The 18187-nt window shown below is 35.1% G+C and overlaps 1 protein-coding gene across 1 annotated transcript in view; it reads right to left on the bottom strand.

Annotated features, from left to right (window-relative positions):
• The window catches only part of CPS1 (carbamoyl-phosphate synthase 1), a 151861-nt gene that overhangs the window by 61213 nt on the left and 72461 nt on the right, over positions 1-18187 (bottom strand). Inside the window, exons 20-21 of the mRNA XM_072617474.1 lie at positions 11448-11624; positions 7095-7213 (exon numbers count right to left, since the gene is read on the bottom strand). Coding sequence (XP_072473575.1) covers positions 7095-7213; positions 11448-11624 — 296 coding nt within the window. The remainder of the gene's footprint in view (positions 1-7094; positions 7214-11447; positions 11625-18187) is intronic.

Genomic DNA, 18187 nt, shown 5'->3' with positions numbered 1-18187 from the left:
TCATCCTCAATTTGCTTTTAAAATGATGGGTGATGCTTGTTATTTCTAGTACTCACCACAGACTTCATCCACCACACTTCAAGCACAGATATACAAAAGGAATGAATGTTTGGAAAGGATGTGCCTTTTCCTTACAGTATGGAAGCTGCTTTTGCTATTTGTTACGCAAGCATCATTAGAATGGAAGAAGCAGGTAGCAGTGCAATCTAGGGATTCAATAGCTTCCTAGACATAGATATATGTTTGATGATTATTTCTGGTTGACACATAAAGAAGCTATATACAGCTGTACCTTTGTACACTGTACCTGATCTCCCATGCCCAGAAGGTTCTCCCTTCTCATTTTTGCCTCCTGAAAGCCCCAGTTCTTTTCAAGGCTGAGTTTAAATTTAATTTTCTACAAAAAACATTTCCAAACTCCCTCAGGTATTGGTGCCCCCATACAATCTGAAATTACTTGGTTTCCATCTTGTCTATATTTTGTATTTAATGATCAGAGTACACATTGTTTCTTGGTAGTAGAAAATAAATTTCTGGAGGTTAGGGACTGTTTATGTTTTACCTTTCCATGCAGAATACTTATCCCAAATGCCTGGCACATGGGCAGACTTAATAAAGGCTTGTTGAATTGAATTAAAATTTCTAATATTTGCAGAAATTAAAAGATAAACAGTTTCATAGTTGTAATTCTTTTTGCTTTTATAAAATGTTCTACCATTAAAAAATAGAAATAGTCTACTTTTTAACTCCTGATTTTGAGGACAATTGTTTTCTTTTAAAGGTCTTTTACAACATTATGAACACCAATACAGCTCATCGAGAACAGGTAATAAAGTGGAATATTCGGGACAAATTGCCCAAACTGAGTGAAAGGCAACACACATTTCAGAATACAAGAAGTAATAAGAGATGGGACAAATTCTCCATCTGAGTAGTTTCCAGTATTCCTCTATAGCCTGAGGCTTACGGTCTTTTTCGCAACTTTTCCCTTGAATGAAGATTGCTAAGCATAGCTAAATTTTGATTTATAATTAAACTTCGACAGGAAAATAACTGGGCCTGATTTTCAGTCTAAAATAGAAGAGCTAAGGAGCCAATCTTCTGAGTAAGAAAATAAGAACTGAAGGCTTTAAATAGCTGTCGCAGAGAGGGTAAACTAATTACCCTTGTGTTAAACACCCATGTAGTTTTGCTTAGTTGTTTCTTTTCCTAGAAACACCAAATTGGCCTTTTAAGCCAGAACTGGCGGTTTTGACTTTGTTTACTACTTATGTTGGAAGTAACCCCCCTCCTTCTTGGGTTGCTTCTAGCACTTTTTAACTTTCCATATTCTATGCTATATTATATTTATTTGCATATATGCTTTAACTTGCTGTACAGCTCAATAAATGCCAATGACTACTTATTACCTCTAGAATCAAATAGGTTGTTTTCAATTGTGTTCAACCCTTTGTGACCCTGTTTGAGGTTTTCTTGGCAGAGATCCTGGAATGGTTTGCCATTTCCTTCTCCAGCTCATTTTACAGATAAGGAAACTGAGGTAAACAGGGTTAAGTGACATGCCTAGGGTCACACAGCTAATAAGTGTGTGAGGCCAGATTTGAACTCATCAAGATAAATCTTCCTGACTTCAGGCCTAGCACTCTATCCACTGAGCCACAAAGCTGCCTGAAAATCAAATATATTAGTATTTAAAACCTTTTACTATATGGCACCTACCTATACCTCTCCAAACTTATTATATATTCATTACTCCCCTTCTTGATCTATTCAGTCCAGCCAAAATGGCCTTCTTGCTGTACATTATATGACAGTTTCCACCTCTCATCTACAATGCCTCTGTACATTCCTGGAAGGAACACATTTCTCACCTATGTCTTTTAGCATCATTAATTGCCTTCAATGAACAACTCAGAAACCTATTATACTAGGCTTCCAACTACTAGTGCCTCTCCTAAACATTATTGTATATGTACTTTGTGTTTTCTATACTTTTATATCAACATATTATCTCTTCCAATAGAATTTAAGTTCTTTGAGGGCATTGAATATTTCATTTTTGTCTTTATATCTCCAGAGCCCCTCAGAGTTGATGGTATATAGTACACAATAAATATATATTGATTGACTTCCCTTCCTCCTTAAAGACAGGAAAAGTCACAGCTAATATGTACATAGTGACTTAAATTTGCCCATCGGTTTGCTTTTGATGGTCACACCAATCCCATAAAGTAAGCATTACAATCTTCATTTTACAGAAGAAGAAACCAAGAGGTTAAGTGCCTATGGTCACACAGGTAGCTTCCTTTGATACAAAGGAGGGATATGAACCCAAGACTCTCCTAAGTCCAATTCTAATTTCTTCTACAACACATGGCCTCATATAGGACCATAGGATTTAGAGCATGTAGAGATCATAGAGACAATTTCATACAATGTCCTCATTCTAGATAAGCGAACTGAACCGGGTTCAAATCCAATGTTCTTTCTACTCCTGTATACCATGTTTATTTCTCTTTGTACGATTAACAATAATAATAGCAGCAGTTCTATACCACTTTAAGGTCTGTGACATGCTTTACAAGTATGGTCTTAGTTGATCCTCAAAATGACCCTGCAAGGTAGGTGCTATTATTATCTCCTTTTATAGATAGAAGAAACTGGGGTGAACAGAAGTTAAGAGTCTTTCCCAGGGTCGTGCAGCTAGTAAGTATCTTAGGGAAAATTTGAACTCAGATCTTCCTGACTCCAAGTCCAACACAGTTATGCAATCTAGCTATTCATATTCCTTATTTAATGCACCTAGTACCTATTAAATAATTGGTTTTTTTTTAATTTAAGTGAACTGAAATAGGTTCTGTATACAGCTCATCCAAATTTGCTCTACTCACAAACTTTACTGCATTTCATTCGGTTTCCTGCCTGAAGAGAACCCAGATATGTGTCAATTGAGGACTTCACTTCCCAGAGTTTGGCTTGAATTTCCCAAATATAGTTGAACCCTTTTGTATGTATATCCTAGTATGATAGTACAGGGTGAATATTCAGTTTATGAACTTTCCTCAAGTTCCTTGTTGTAAGGGGGATAAGGGAGGGCATGATTAATGTAGCCATTTATCCAATTCCATGTTCTACCAAGCTAAGTTTTAACAAGATTCTACTTCAATTTTAGAGGACAATGATTGATGAAAACATTTTGCATATTTTTTTTCATTTCACCTATAATAGAGCATGAAAAGCATTACAGTGCCCATAATCCTGGTGCCAGATATTTTGTTTTTGTTTTTGCCAGACCAGATAAGAATTTGCCCATTGGCCAAAAGGAAAAAGAGATTAAGTAACAGTAACTACTTTTTTTTAATTAAAAAAGAAATTCTCAATAATCTTATGTATACTTTATTTTGTGGTCATTTTAAGAGATGTATCTATGAGAAAGGAAGCACTGCATGAAAGTGAGAGCCTTAGGAAGTAGGCAGGTTGTGTGAAAGGAACATTAGTGAATGTGGACCAGAGATAGGTAATTAATCAATAAGCATATGCTTAAGGGCTTACTAGGTACAAGACACTATGCTAAGAGCTGGAATGGACTCAGCTTAACTGGAACAAGGGCATAGGCAGAGCTTATACACATTTTACAGTCCTGCTACTACTTCTGGAAGAACTATATTCTCTCAATTTTTTGCATGGTTGATATAGGCTACTATTAATGGATGTTTTGTATCAAGCATATAAATTCCGGTGCATATGCATTCTACTAACAGTCCCTCATATCACTTGCCTGTAAATCAGTTGCAACTTAAAAAACTGAAGAGATTCAATCTAAAATAGGGAGGGGAAAAGCCATGTTCCTAGCAAAATTAGTTAGTGTGACACTGCCTTAAAAATTTAGGGAACTGCCAAGAAAGGTCAACTTCTCTAAAATGCCCTTGAGCAACAATAAACATGTTAAAAAGAAAGGAGGAAAGTCAGTGGTGTGATGTGGGTAGAGATCTTCCTTCTTGAAGCTGCCTGAAGTTATGGTAGCAGCTAAGGCTACTAGAATAGATATTATTCAAGATGTGTGACTAAAAAAATTGTTACTTCTATGCTCATTTTGTGACATGTATGCAAACAGAGATCTAATGGGAGCAAACACTGTCTAGCCTGAATGTTGATCTATTATGCTAACACCTGCCTGCCTTGTCTAGTTATTCTATAGAGAACTGTGATTTCAGAGATCACCATGAGCATGATTCATGTATCTGTCCTTCAAGAAAAGGGAATTTTTTTTACTATTATTTCCACTACTTCCCATAGGCATGCAATACTCATCAGTTACTCTGTCACACTCAACATGTTCTAATATTTGTTCATTTCCCAACCCCATATCCAGTGTGTGCCTTCTTGCAAATCCCAAAGAAGCTTACATTCCATTGATAAATATAAATCTGTCTTTCTTTTCTGAGTGTCTGTTTATATTCATAAAATAATAGCAAATAGGTTTTCTGACATTATCATAGGGCCATATGATTATCGATTTGGAACTAGAATAGCACTGACACCTCATGGGATTGTTGTGAGGATCAACTGGAATAACATAAGTAGAAGAACTTGGAAACTCTTAAAGCACCACATAAATGAGAGCTATTGTTTTATTTTCTCTCTCTATCACAAGCACCAAGGCTACTCAGGACTTTTTGATTTGAAAAAAGATACAAAAGGGACAGTTGGGTAGTACAGTAGATAGACCATCGGCATTGGGATCAGAAGGACCTGAGTTCAAATCAGACATCAGACATTGACTAGATGTGTGACCCTGGGCAAGTCAGTTAACCCCCACTGCCTGGGGCCGGAGGGAGACGTGGCAGGGTGGGGCGGGGGGGAAGACTAGGAGACTAGGAATCACCTTGAGCATTAAGCTGTTTTATGTCCTAAATCACTCAGTGGTATTCAATTCAATTTAGTAAATATTTATCAAGTTCCTACTGTGTGCAAAGCACTGTACATAGCTCAGAAGAAATAACCATTGGGGGTTTTATTTTGGGTTTACTTGTAGCTTTTCTCCCTCAGCTTTAATAAACTCAGTAGCTAAACCAATTATTGAAGATTCAAATTTCATATTATTATACTCATCATTTTGAAGTACTATGGAACGCACATATAAAAGATTTTAATGTACTATTTATATATCCCATTATGAATATAGAAAACCATCTGTTTTTGAAAGAATGATTGTCCCCGAAGATGGAGACTGAAAAATCTAAATAGCCAGCAAACAAATGCAACAGAGTATGGAGGTCAGAGGGAATTTATACAAGCTGTATAACAATGAATTTTCTTTTATTCCCCAAAGACCTTGCTCATTATCTTTAGACACTTATTTCTGCTTAGTTAGAATCTCTAGAATCTCAGCCTACCTTTTGACGATAACACAAGCTACTCAATTAAAAATGTTCAGTTTGCCCAAAAAGCAGAATTTATATCAAATGAAGGTTTATTTCATAGTGAAATCTATTATCTCTCCTCCAGTTGCTTGTCTAGTGCCATTCTGAATACTATAAGTTTCTAGCACCCTCATGTGGTTTAATTGCAGTAGTTTCTGAAACATTCCAAGTCTGGTGCATGAAACTAGAAAGTGGTAGAATGGACTATAAGTTAGTATGGTGTTTCTGTTGGCATCATAAACTAAGAAAGGAAACCTCAAGTCAGCAAAGCTCAGAGACGAATTTATAACCTTGATGCTCAATGTATTGCTATCTATTGTTCATCTTACATGATCACTAGAAAAAATAAGATATATATACATATATATATATGTAAAACTGCTTCTAAAATTATAGCTATCCTAAATCTAGGAGAATAGGGAGCACAAATCTGTATAGCAAGACACAGACTTTTTAAAAAGCTTCCTGGGTTAAAAAGGGGAGAGAGGAGGCAATGTTTTGTTCAGAAAGGGAATATTTTCATTGCCACACTTGTACCTAGCCTAACTAGGTGGGTAAAGGTTCAAAAATTATGCTGTTTCCCAAATGGCTCAATAATATCGACTCTGGAATCTTTCCTAGGCCTTTGACAACTTCTTAAGTGGACTTTCTATATTACCTCAAATCAGCTAAGATTGACAAGAACAGTCTATCCTGAGAGAATTATTTCTCTGCGTAAACATGCCACAAAGCTAGCAAAAGAACTACTCTGTCATATCAGATGAAACAGCAGTTCAGGACAGTGTCTGAGCGGAGAAGGTGAAGATACTAGAAAGAAACTGCACTTGTGACCAGAGGTAGCTATTTAAAACCTGCATTTGAATTTTTGTCAAAGGTTCCCCCCCAAAATGTATTTCCATGCAGAAAGGAGATTTAAAACAAACTTCATCATTTAAGTAGCAATTGGCATTGTCTGGGTAGTCCTGAAGGGGCACGAGAAGGGTACTAATGGACATCCCTGAACTGTAAATGGAATTTTAAAAATAATTGGCCTTGAAGTAGAGAAAAATGTTAATGAATTCTAAGAGCAAGTGGTAAAATGTCTATTAATGGAAGCTGGAATGTGGCCCATTTACAAGCTGAAGTGAGCGGTCATGATTCCCCCGAAATATTAGCAGTCACAAAAGGATGTATTTGTTCTGTAAGATATACTAAGGCATGAGCTACCATTAAAAGAGTGCTGGGAGAAGGATTAATAATGGGTAAGTCATTTTCTCCAAAGCAAGAAAATTATCTGCTCATTCAGAGAAGAATAGGACTTAAAGATGCATAAACTGTAACAAGACCATTTTAATAGCATATACATAAACAGAGTAAAACTAGCTAGATTCTGTCACCAGGTACACATATCTTATATCTCATATGTACTTACATTTTTTTCAATAAAGCAAATGATGATTCTATAGATGAGAGTCATCATCTGCATAGGGGTAAGGTTAAAAAATATTAATATATGACAAAACATTTCTTCTGTGCTGAGAACAATTTAAAGGAGAAAAAAAAACTTCTCAATTATTTTGTGGTCACAGATGCCATTCTGAGGACCTAGAAACACTTAGTTTAGTACTGTTGGGTAATGTGCCAAGACAAACTGAGAGGTATCTGTGGTAGCCTAGAACAATGCTGCCTTACCTGTTCAGTCCCTTTAGCTTCTTTTCCATGTTTAAAATGTCACGCATCTTAAACAAGAACCATTTGTCAATGGATGTAAGTTTGCTGATCTCATCCAGGGGCATGTTGTTATCTATGGCCTGCCAAAGAAAAAAAGAAATGTATATTTTGACAAACACTTCACAAAAGTCTAGCAATCATCCCTTGCCATGTTATTTAAATACCCTGGGGCTATGACTTGAGATATGAACTATGAAACTGACATCACTGTACTTCCCTTCCAATAAGCCCAAAGACTTTGTCAATTGCTTTTGCAAGTGAATTGATTAAATAAATCCCAGAAGCATATATATCCTGGGAAAGTCCCGTGAAAGTGAGCTCTTTCTCCCTAGTTTTATCCTCCAAAGTCCAGTTCAAAGGGTCTGGAAAAGTCACCTTTAAGAAACAAAAAAAAGTCAAAAGTATGGCATTCTTATCACTAGTTGGAAATTGTGGGATCAAAACAAAAATCTTCTCATTTATTTGATGAGATTTTTCTAGATTATTCCTTCAAAGAGATGTACTATTAATTGAAAATAACTCTCATTTTATTTAAATAAATATGACCCCTGCACTGGGAAAGAGTAGTTTACAAAGGCCTATGTTAAACAAAACAATGAAAACTGATAAGATACATTAAAAGAATGCTTCAGGATTTTATAATACACTTTCTCCTCAATAACTTTGTAAGGTAGGTAGTACTAGTATCACCATCTCCATTTTATCAGTGGGGAAACTGAGACAGAGTAACTTGCTCAAAGTGATATATGATTCCAAGCATAATGGAAAGGATTTAAACCCTTACCTCCTAACTTTATAGCTCAGTTCAAATGCCACTTCCAACATGACACTTTTCCTGATTTCTCCCTACAACTATTGCTACTGCTCTCCAAATTACTTTTATCCTTTTTGCTTGAATATGATATATATATAATGTATTTCATGTATTTGTGTATATGTCTCTATATAATGTAAGTTCTTTGAGGGCAGTGGCTGATTCATTTTTGTCTTCGTATCCTACGAAAAAAACCTGGAATATTGTAACATTTAATAAATAGTTGAATGATCAATTATGTAATAGGAGCAAAATGAAAGAAGAAGTAAGCTGAAATTGAAATCCAAACTCTTTATATTTTTTAAGCTTTCTTGATTAGATCCTGTCCTCAAACCTCTCTAAAGATGTTTAGTTTCCATATTTATTATTTTAAAATAAATCTCTCCATATTCAGTAGGGAAAAAACAATCCAATGTTATCCCCAATGCAATATATTATACTTTGATACAAGGTTTTGTTAATCCCCCAAGGAAAATGAAATACACATACCACCATAAATTATGCAATTTTCTTTTCTATGCAGGCATTTCATTTCTTTAAAGCTGCTTTTCATGATCCAAATTTGTGATATATTCAATCGTTCTCTATCTTCCTTCACTTATTTTAGCTATCAGAAATGACTAAGGGACAGTTAGGTGATACAGTTGATAAAATACTGGTCCTAGAGCAAGGAGGTCCTGAATTCAAACCTGTCCTCTGACACTTACTAGCTTTGTGACCCTGGGCCAGTCATTTAACCCCAACGGCCTACACACACACACACACACACACACACACACACACACACACACACACACACACACACACACACTGACTATGAAAGTATTAGAAGGCAGACTACCTAATCTCCTTTTGACTAAAAATTCTATTTAATAAGAATATTCATTCTAGTTCTGATTGTTACATAACTCTGCTAATATTCTACTTTTTGAACTTTGTCAATAATATTAGGTAAGTTCCTCAAAACTAAACACTTTTGAGTATCCTGACAACTAATCAGTCAACCAATAAGTATTTAATAAGGATTACACTAAGTACTGGAAATATAAATAAAAAAGGAAAATATTCCCTGCCCCCAAGGAGCTTATATTCTGACAGATAATATTTTTTTCTTAAATGTTCAATCAGATGCTGATTGTGACAGGGTAAGGTAATCAGAACCTTGTGTTAGGATAGTACTTCTATAACTGTTATTGCAAATGACTGTGGCACCTCAGTGATTTGTGGGTCTTTAAAACATGAAGAAGAACAATTGTTTGGTAAGTTCCAATCACTTTTATGAGATGGAAAGCCAAATACTAGCCAGGCCTTACTGCCTTGTCTTCAGGTACCACTACCTCTTGGCTCCGATGTACCACTGGCATGAAAGTGATTATCACCCCCAAACAATTCTGAGACTGCATTACTGTTTTCAAAATCAGAAACAATGCTCTGCCTGCCCTTAAACCAGAAGAGATGATTGATCCAGTCATCTTGCAATATGACTGTAGCAGACAACCAACCCTCAAGCAAACGGCCCTTTCCTGAGACTCATGAAAGCCAGTGAAGATTTACGCACTCCCTTTACTCTTTTTTTCCCTTTCAGTTTTTCTCTTTCCTTCAGCTTTCTCCAGGCGTTAAATTCTTTGTCAAAATCACCAAGTTCCTGGTAGCAGTAGAAATAAACAGTAATGATGACCTCTAACAAACAGAAATAAGTTCCTTCCTGTGGTATTGCGGGCAGCCAATAATTTAAACCATAGTCATATTCCCTTCTTGATAGAATGTCAAATACTTTGTAGAGGAGAAAGCTTCCACCTACCTACACAAATTCAGTTAAGGGAGAACCTTCATGCTTTAGATAGCTCTAGTAGGAGGACTGCTTTTGACCTTTGACCCCAGCCCATGCACTACCTTGATAACTCCCTGTTTTTAGGGATCCTTACCCAGGAGCAAGACTGCTAATAATAAGAAAAAACACCTTTCCTTCCCTTTGAATGAAAGAATGGATGTATAAATACACTGGGTATTCACTGGGAGATGGTTTTGAGGGGATTGTTTTTAACAACCATTTGTTATATGTATTATACTATGGGTTAGACTATAAGACTGTGGCTGGTGGTCCCTTCTAACTCTCAAATTTTTAACCATGTGAGAGGAGGGCAGAAGGAAGAAAAAATAAAGAAGATGAAATGAGGTATTTGAGGAGTTACTTCTTATCCCAATGCCATTAATTATCTTAGTTTTATAAAACCTTGACACAAAAACAGCATAGTAACACATGGATCCATTTATTTAGTAAAAGACACCAACCCTTCTCAGTTTCATTTAAAAATTGAATGAGTCTGTATTTAAGATATCTAAAGAATAATAGAAGGAGAAATATAACTTATATGTAATTTTTTAAAAAACACCTTCCTATTTTTCTCCTTTTCTTTCCTCCCCTGGGGCTTATAATTGACATAAAACTGCCCCTGGGTTCAAAACCACTTACAATGTCTTTCAGTTCTTACAAAGGTAAACTGGAAAGGCTGACTCTTCCTTTAAAAGGGAAATTCATATTCTCATCACTTCAGCACTATGCACACATAGGCACATACAGTGGTAAAGGGGGGCTTCAGAGCTCGAATGTGGCTTGATACTTTTCGAGGATTATTGTTCACTCTTTCTTAAATGTCAAAAAGCCATTCTGGGATTTCTGACCAAACAGATCCCAGCTGCCTGAGTCACCTTTTACAGAATCAGATGAGCTGAACTTCCAAACTACAAGCACAGTAAACATGAAAGAAGATTAATATGGTACCTGATTTGCATGAAAAGGGATAACGGAATGAAAAGAAGAAAAATTTAATTTTTGTTTGTTTGCTTCAACAAAATCAAAATTTTTAAAAGGATACAGAATAAGCGTTTGACTAGGCAGATGCTTAAAGAGAAGAAAATTCTCCAATGTTACACTATCCAAGTAGGAGAAAACAATATATTCTAAAAAGGGGACAAAAACTGGAACTACACCAGAAACAAGGCAGCAAGCAGAGCTTTTTTGGCACTGGATCTCTTTCTTTGCCTCATCTGCTACCTATCAATGCCCCTAAGGAATTGGGATATAATATAGGTCAGTCAGAGGGCAGCACCTTTTAAGTCATGCCTTTAAATTGATCCTATTTTCTAAATTCAGCATTGACTGTTTTCAATTTTAAGTAAAAGAACTGTCTGGAAAAAAATGAATAGTCAATAAAGGCATCTTTGCAAAACCATATACAGGTAGCTTTAAATGCATGTTAACAAATTGGGATCTACTTACTGCAAAGAAAAGGACATTCTTTCAATACAATGGTAACATATCATTAAGGCTAAGCAAAGAAAAGTGACTTTTCCATTAACTATAGAATTCTCTGATTCTCTCCCTCCCTCAGAATCCTTGTTTTAAAAGTATCAAATACTAGTTTGGGAAACCACAAAAATAAAAAAAAAACCCAGTGAAATAATAATTTTCAATTCCCACCCTCCTATTCCTTCATTACCTTAGCAATGGCATAAATACGTGTGCTAGATGGTTCCGCAAGCTCTTTTCTGAGATCTAGATTGGATGGCCACTCTTTGTTCATTGGCAGACGGGTAGTAAAACCATCAACTGATGGATGACACATTCTCAGAGCCTTCTGGAAACTTTCCTCAAAGGTACGACCAATAGCCATTACCTATAACAAACACAAGTTAAAGGATTTCATGTTAATACAAAGACCTAATACACTTACCAGTTTTTTGCTTAATCCCAAAAGTATTCATTCGATACCCACTATATTACAGCTGTTGAGATTGGCACTGAGCATAAAAAGATGAGAAAAAAGCCTGTCTTCCAGGAACTTCCATTCTGTCTGTCAGGAAAATGCAACACTGATTATGTCCTCTTTGCTAAGAGAGCACAAGGAGTGGTAGAGGGAACTTCAAAAGAAAAGAGCTTTGGAACAACCACTGTGAAGAACCAAAGTCAACCAGAGAGAAATATTTTAAAATTCCTCTACAGTCATAAGGCCTCCACTGATAATGGGTAAAAAAAATTTGTAGTGACTTCATTTGGCAGAGTTCTGTGATATTTCCTTTTTTTTGGCAGCAGTCTTCAGTAGCAGGCAATTTGGGGCAAAAAAAAAGGTAAGGATAATCTGGTTTTAGGATTTAGCAAAAGTTTGAATGGCTATAGAAGAGGAAGGTAAGGGGCTTGTTTTGTACCTGATCAAGGAAAGGAGATGTCACTGAATAAATAAACTCTAAACCAATGTGATTTTGAACAAAGAACAAAGAGTTCACTTTGGAGGGCTAGAAAAAAAATCAGTATGGGTGACACAGCTCCATTATATGGTTATAGTTGATCAGAGTAGGGTTAGCTCCTAGGTACTGTGACTGTTATGAACTTTACTATGAAAAAGAATGTATGATTTGGGAAACACAAGAAAGAACAATCTTGGTTCTATTTTAAATGTATTTTCTTACATTTCTCTTCCCTAGTTGTGTTTTTATGAGATGTATTTATACACATACAAATATACACAGATATATATGTGTGTGTGTATACACACACACACACACACACACACACACTCACATTGCATTGGAACAATGGTTTCTATTGGAACAAAACCTTTTATTGCTTAGAAATTTAGCTATGCTTGCTAAGGACTGTGGTTTTAAAGTGAGGTAGTGTTGGAAGCCTATGAGTCCCTATACATTAAGATTACCATTGTTATTCTCATGTCTTTTTCAATAGGAATAACTGAAGAGAAGTGACATATGAGCAAAGAAACAAAACTTTGTACACGACGATCTGCTAGTAGGCTGACTTTATTTATGGGTTTTAATTCGTACTATGTTCAGAGACTATATTTCCCATGACAAAGTCAACCTGATAGCCTCAGTCCTGTTTACAGTTAATTGAGGATTGTTCAAAACAATTGTGGGGGAGGAAGGGGAAGGATTCTGCTTTAGATCACAGGAAGACAAGAAATGATAAGAGTGACCTTGTAGCAATCTAAGTGGTTTGATCATATAAACGTGGTCTTTAAATTTTTACATTGAAATAGCAAGCTACTGATGAGCAGTTGGTCTACAACTTAAAGAAACACTGACTCCATTAAAGTGCCTTCCTTTCTTACACAGAACTAGCTTCCTGGGTTTTTCTTTGAGCAGTGTGTAAATTATTTAGAAAAGTTGGTGACTGTTACAATGGATAAGAAGGTAAGATCTACCAAGAAAAGCAAAACAAAATAGACTCTTAAAACAGTATGTTTTTTCATGGATTCTTTATAGCTGCTAGAAATCTTGAGGATTTATCATGGTGGATAGTGTGTTGGTTCAAGATTTCTCTTGCTCCCACCTTTCCAAAGACAAACTAGCAGAGTTAGATCCTCAGTTATATGTAAAACAAGCCAAGTGTTCTCTCTGGTACCTCTCCAGAAGGAAATACAGCATTTATTGATATAGTGCAATTAATATTTAAGTATAGAAGGAGAGACGTAACTGGAAATAAGAGGAGTTATTTTTCTGCTCAGTCTAAGAAAACACTTCCTAACCACTAGAGTTGCCCTAAAATTGAACATGTTATCTCATGAGATAGTTAACTCTTGTTCACTGTAGGATGTGAGGTAAAAGCTGGATGGTCCATTTTCAGAGACGTTTTAAAGAGGATTTCTATCCAGTTAGAGAGTGCACCAGGTAGCCTCTGAGCTATTTTCCAATTTTAAGACTTGATGCTTCTATGTTATCTATGATCTGACAGGAGGCAAAATAGTGTAGTTTGAAAGACTGCTGGACATAGAATCAAGAGTCATAGATTCTAGCTGCCACTCCATTCCTAATTAGCACGGGCAAGTCATCAGTGCCTCTGAGTCTCTGTTTTATCATATTACAACCATGTATATGTATACAGAGCATCTCAAAAATTTTAATGTGATTTGAAACCATTGTAGCTATTAAAGGTAAAAACATCCATAAGACTTTTGGGATACCCCTGCATAAGACTGTAAATTTTACAAAGCACACTAGAGATATTCTTATCTCCTTAAGAACAACTCTGTAAAGTTAAGTGCTAAAGATGTTATTATTCCTGTTTTATAGATGAGAAAACTGAGGCTGAGAAAGTCCAAGTCCAGAATCAATTTAGCTAGCTATTAAGTAAATGAAGTAGAATTTGAACCTATGACTTCTTGACGACAAAAACCGTATTCTAATTATATTCCCCAGTCTGTCAAGAAAGTGTGGGATAGGAAAAAGAAGACTGAATTTGAAGTTTGAATTCTGGTTAACTATGTAACCTTGGGCAAAACACTCAACTTCTATGGAACTCAGTTTCCTCTTCTGTAAAATGAGGAGATGGAACTAACTGGATCTCTAAAGTTTCTTCCAGTTCCAACATTTTAAATAATTCTTTCAGATACTTTTTTGGGAACCCAACTTAATTTTATAGCATCATACTAATTCAAATATCACTGATTTCTCCTGATAATGCTTTCAGATTGTTTGGTTTTAAAATTTAAAATAAGAGTAACAGTAACAGTGTAACTCAGAATGTCCCTTGACTTGTCACAGAGATTGTGCATAAGATGAGACAATGTGTTCCCAGATTTTCCAGCTAATCAAAGAAAGGGATTGCAGTAGTCCGTTGAAATGAAACAGTTCATACATTACCTATGAATTGCTGTAAAATAAAGACATTTTTATAATCTTTATTTAAAAATTTTACTAAGTTTTAATCTTCCATTGCTGAGGTGTGATTATAGAGCAAAGTAATGGTACAGGTTCTACAATTCACAAGCAAAATTGAGTCTGATTACTTTATCCTTGCTCTGTTTGTAAGGGCATAGAGGTTCTTTGTAAGAAGGATTATGTGTGTATAACACAATCACAAGTATGGAATTATATGTGAACACACAATTTTGGATATTTTGCCAAGGTCTATGCTACTTATTACTATTAGAATATAATTTTCACAACTAATATTCTATTTTCATAGCTGAGCTATTTTAGATGCCTACATTAAAATTCCATTGAAATGCATTTAATTATTTGTCATCTATTATCTATCTATCTATATCATCTATCTAAAATAACATAATAGCACTGTAAATGGGGAAACAAAAAATAAAACCTAGCACTAAACTAAACAGAGATTAGAAATCATTTTAATTATAGCAAAAGGCATTAATCTAAGTCTAGCTTTATTATAGTCTTCCTAGTCTTACTTCAAATGGCCTTTTTTCATAATGCTAATGTACACACATACAGAATTAGTGTTTAATCAATATTTATATTATCATTTTAATAAAGAGTTAGTCTTTGTAGAAAAATCAATATTGACAAAATCATGAAATTTATAGGTTCATGGAGTCAAAAGGGATCTTAGAGATTATCGAATCCAACATCTTATTTAAAGATGAGGAAACTGAAGCCCTCAGAGAAGCAGTAAATCCAAAGTCACACCAGTTTTAAGCAACAGAGCCTGGATTCCAACCCAGGTCCTCAGATTACAAATCCACTATTTCTGCCATATTCTTGGGCATCACCGGTTTTAGTTACTTACTGTTAGAGAGGAGCATGATCAGCAAATTTATGAGTCTTAACTGCTAAGAATGTGAGACTCATGGTGGCATACTGGTGAAAAAAAAAAAAAAAACACTGGGCCGGTAGTCAGGAGACTTTGGTACTTACTATGGCTCTGTCACTAATCTGCTTTAAGACTAAAAGCATTTAGTCTTATTTAAGTCATTATGCCCAAAGGGCTATAAAGTCATGCATACCCTTTGACCTATAAGGAATACCACTACTATGTCTGTATCCCAAAAGAGATTTTAAAAAAAGGAAAAGGAACTATATGTACAAAAGTATGTATAGCAGCTCTTTTCCAGAAGCCATTAAAAATTTAGGGGATGCTTATTAATTGTGAAATGGCTGTACAAGATGTGGTATGTAACAATGATGGAATACTATTGCACTGTAAGAAATGATGAGCAGGATACTCTCAGAAAAACCTGGAAAGATTTGCATGTCTTGATGCAAGGTGAAATTTACTGTGTACAAAGGAACAGTCATATTGTAAGATGATCACCTATGAATGACTAATTCTCAGCATTACAATGATACAAGACAATTCTGAAGGACTTATGATGAAAAATGCTATTCATCCCCAGACAAAGAATTGATGATGTCTGAATACAGATTGAAGCAAACTTTTTTTTACTTCCTTTGTTTTTCTTGAGGTTTTTTTTTCTATGTTTTCTGTTACAACATGACTATTATGTATATGTTCTGCATGACTGCACATATGTAATCTATATCAGATTGCTTGCCTTCTCAATGAAGTGGGGTGGGGAAGGAGGAAGGGAAAGAATTTGGAACTCAAAATTTTAAAAATTGTTTTTACATGTAACTGAGAAAAATAAAATACTAAATTAAAATAACAAAAATCTTTTTAAAAAACTTTACAGTCATGTAAACTATATTTCCTTCCAATTTAAACTGTTCCTCAATTTCCTCAACTGTCAAAATAGGAGGTTTTAATGAAATTGTCTATAAAATTCCTTCCATCTCTAAAGTTCTATAGTTTTCTAAAACCATTTTTTTTAAGATTTAAAAATATGTTCTAATCATTTGTAAATAGTTATCACCTGGTTTTTCCTAAATGAATCATGGATAAGGATTCTAAATCTGTGGTCTCTGAATTAGTTTTTTAAATTATGTTTTGGTGGCTGCATTTTAATATAATTGATTTCCTTTATAATTCTATATATTTTATGCATTTAAAAACATTCTGAGAAGGGATTCATTTTTCACAAAATTGCCTAAGGGGTCTATTGCACAAAAAATGGTGAAGAATCCTGGTCCCAAACCAAATAGATCTTAGCCAGTTAGTTTTTGCCTTGAAATTCCTTAATAATTACATTAATTTAGTTTATCAGAGGGAGAGAGAGGGAATACAGTTAAGAAAATATTCTCTACAGTTAATTATAATAGAGGAAGCTAGGTACAATGGTAGGCAGAATGCTAGATCTGGAGTCAGAAAGGCACTCTGACACTGCTCACCTCAGTTTCCTTAACTGTAAAATAAGGATAATAATAGCACCTAGCTCCCAGGTAGTTGTGAGGATTAAATAAGATAATATTTGTAAAGTGCTATGCAAACCTTAAAGGACCATTTAAATGCTAGCTATTATCATCAGTTTTATATTTTGAAGAGATAAATGGCTAATTGACCACATAATAAATTATTATTGCTTCCTTTTTTCCACTTGAAAGTCAATTAGAGTTGTCAATATTAATTAGAGAGGTCTGCAGATTTTCATTTTTGAGTCACCTTTCTTCCCAAGTTCTGAATCCCAAGGAGACACCCCACTGTGTGTCTGATAGCTTTTGACTGAAGAATACTTGCTTCATAGTAAGAACTAAATGTTCTCTTACTAATAGTGATAGACACGTAAACCCTGTGGGTCTATGGACCTAGGCTTCTCCCCTTATTTTTTAGCTTTTTTGGTCAACTAAAATAATGCCATGACCTTTTCCCCACCTTTAAAAAGCTTTCAAGTGAATAAGTGTTAAGTAAAGAAATTCATGCCTAGACTGAAATGATGACAGTGAATGCCAGCAAAACTGAAAATCTCAGACAATGACCCAAAAGTGAACACTGTCTAAATTCCCCACCACCCTTTAATTTAAAAATCTTGGTTTGGGGCTTTATGAGAAGATGTACTGCTCATCAAATTTATACAATGTAGTTGTTTTGTTCTATTTGAAAATATTTATCAGAAAGTTCTTTTATTTATTCAGAATATTTATTCAGAAAGATAAAATATTTATCACAGAGTTCTTTCTGGGACCAATGGGCTGTGCTTGCATGGAAGCTGACAGATTTAAAGGTAATTAGAAATGCCCATGGAAGAAATCAAAACCAACAGGTTTTCATGGAGATTCAACTCATGACCTAGATTCTATCTATTGTTTCTAACCAATAAATAATCATAAGCAATGTACAAGAGCACCTTGTACTCTTACACCAAACTCCAGGTGCCTGTACTTACCAATATTATAATAAAGCTAAAACTTGTAACTGAATGGGAAAAAAAAAAAACTCATTAGGAGCCTCAAAGGCAAGAATCTGACTGAGTCTTTTCCCTTCCTCTAACCACAAATAAGAAACAGAAATGGGCAAAAGTTATGTTTACTTATTTAGAATGTTTGAAATCATACATTCAACTCTCACCTCTATGCAAATGACTCC

This window comes from Notamacropus eugenii, chromosome 6, assembly GCF_028372415.1.
Source record: "Notamacropus eugenii isolate mMacEug1 chromosome 6, mMacEug1.pri_v2, whole genome shotgun sequence".
Taxonomy (NCBI): Eukaryota; Metazoa; Chordata; class Mammalia; order Diprotodontia; family Macropodidae; genus Notamacropus; species Notamacropus eugenii.
The sequence above is the reverse complement of the archived record's forward strand: the minus strand, read 5'-3'. Positions and strand labels throughout refer to the sequence as shown.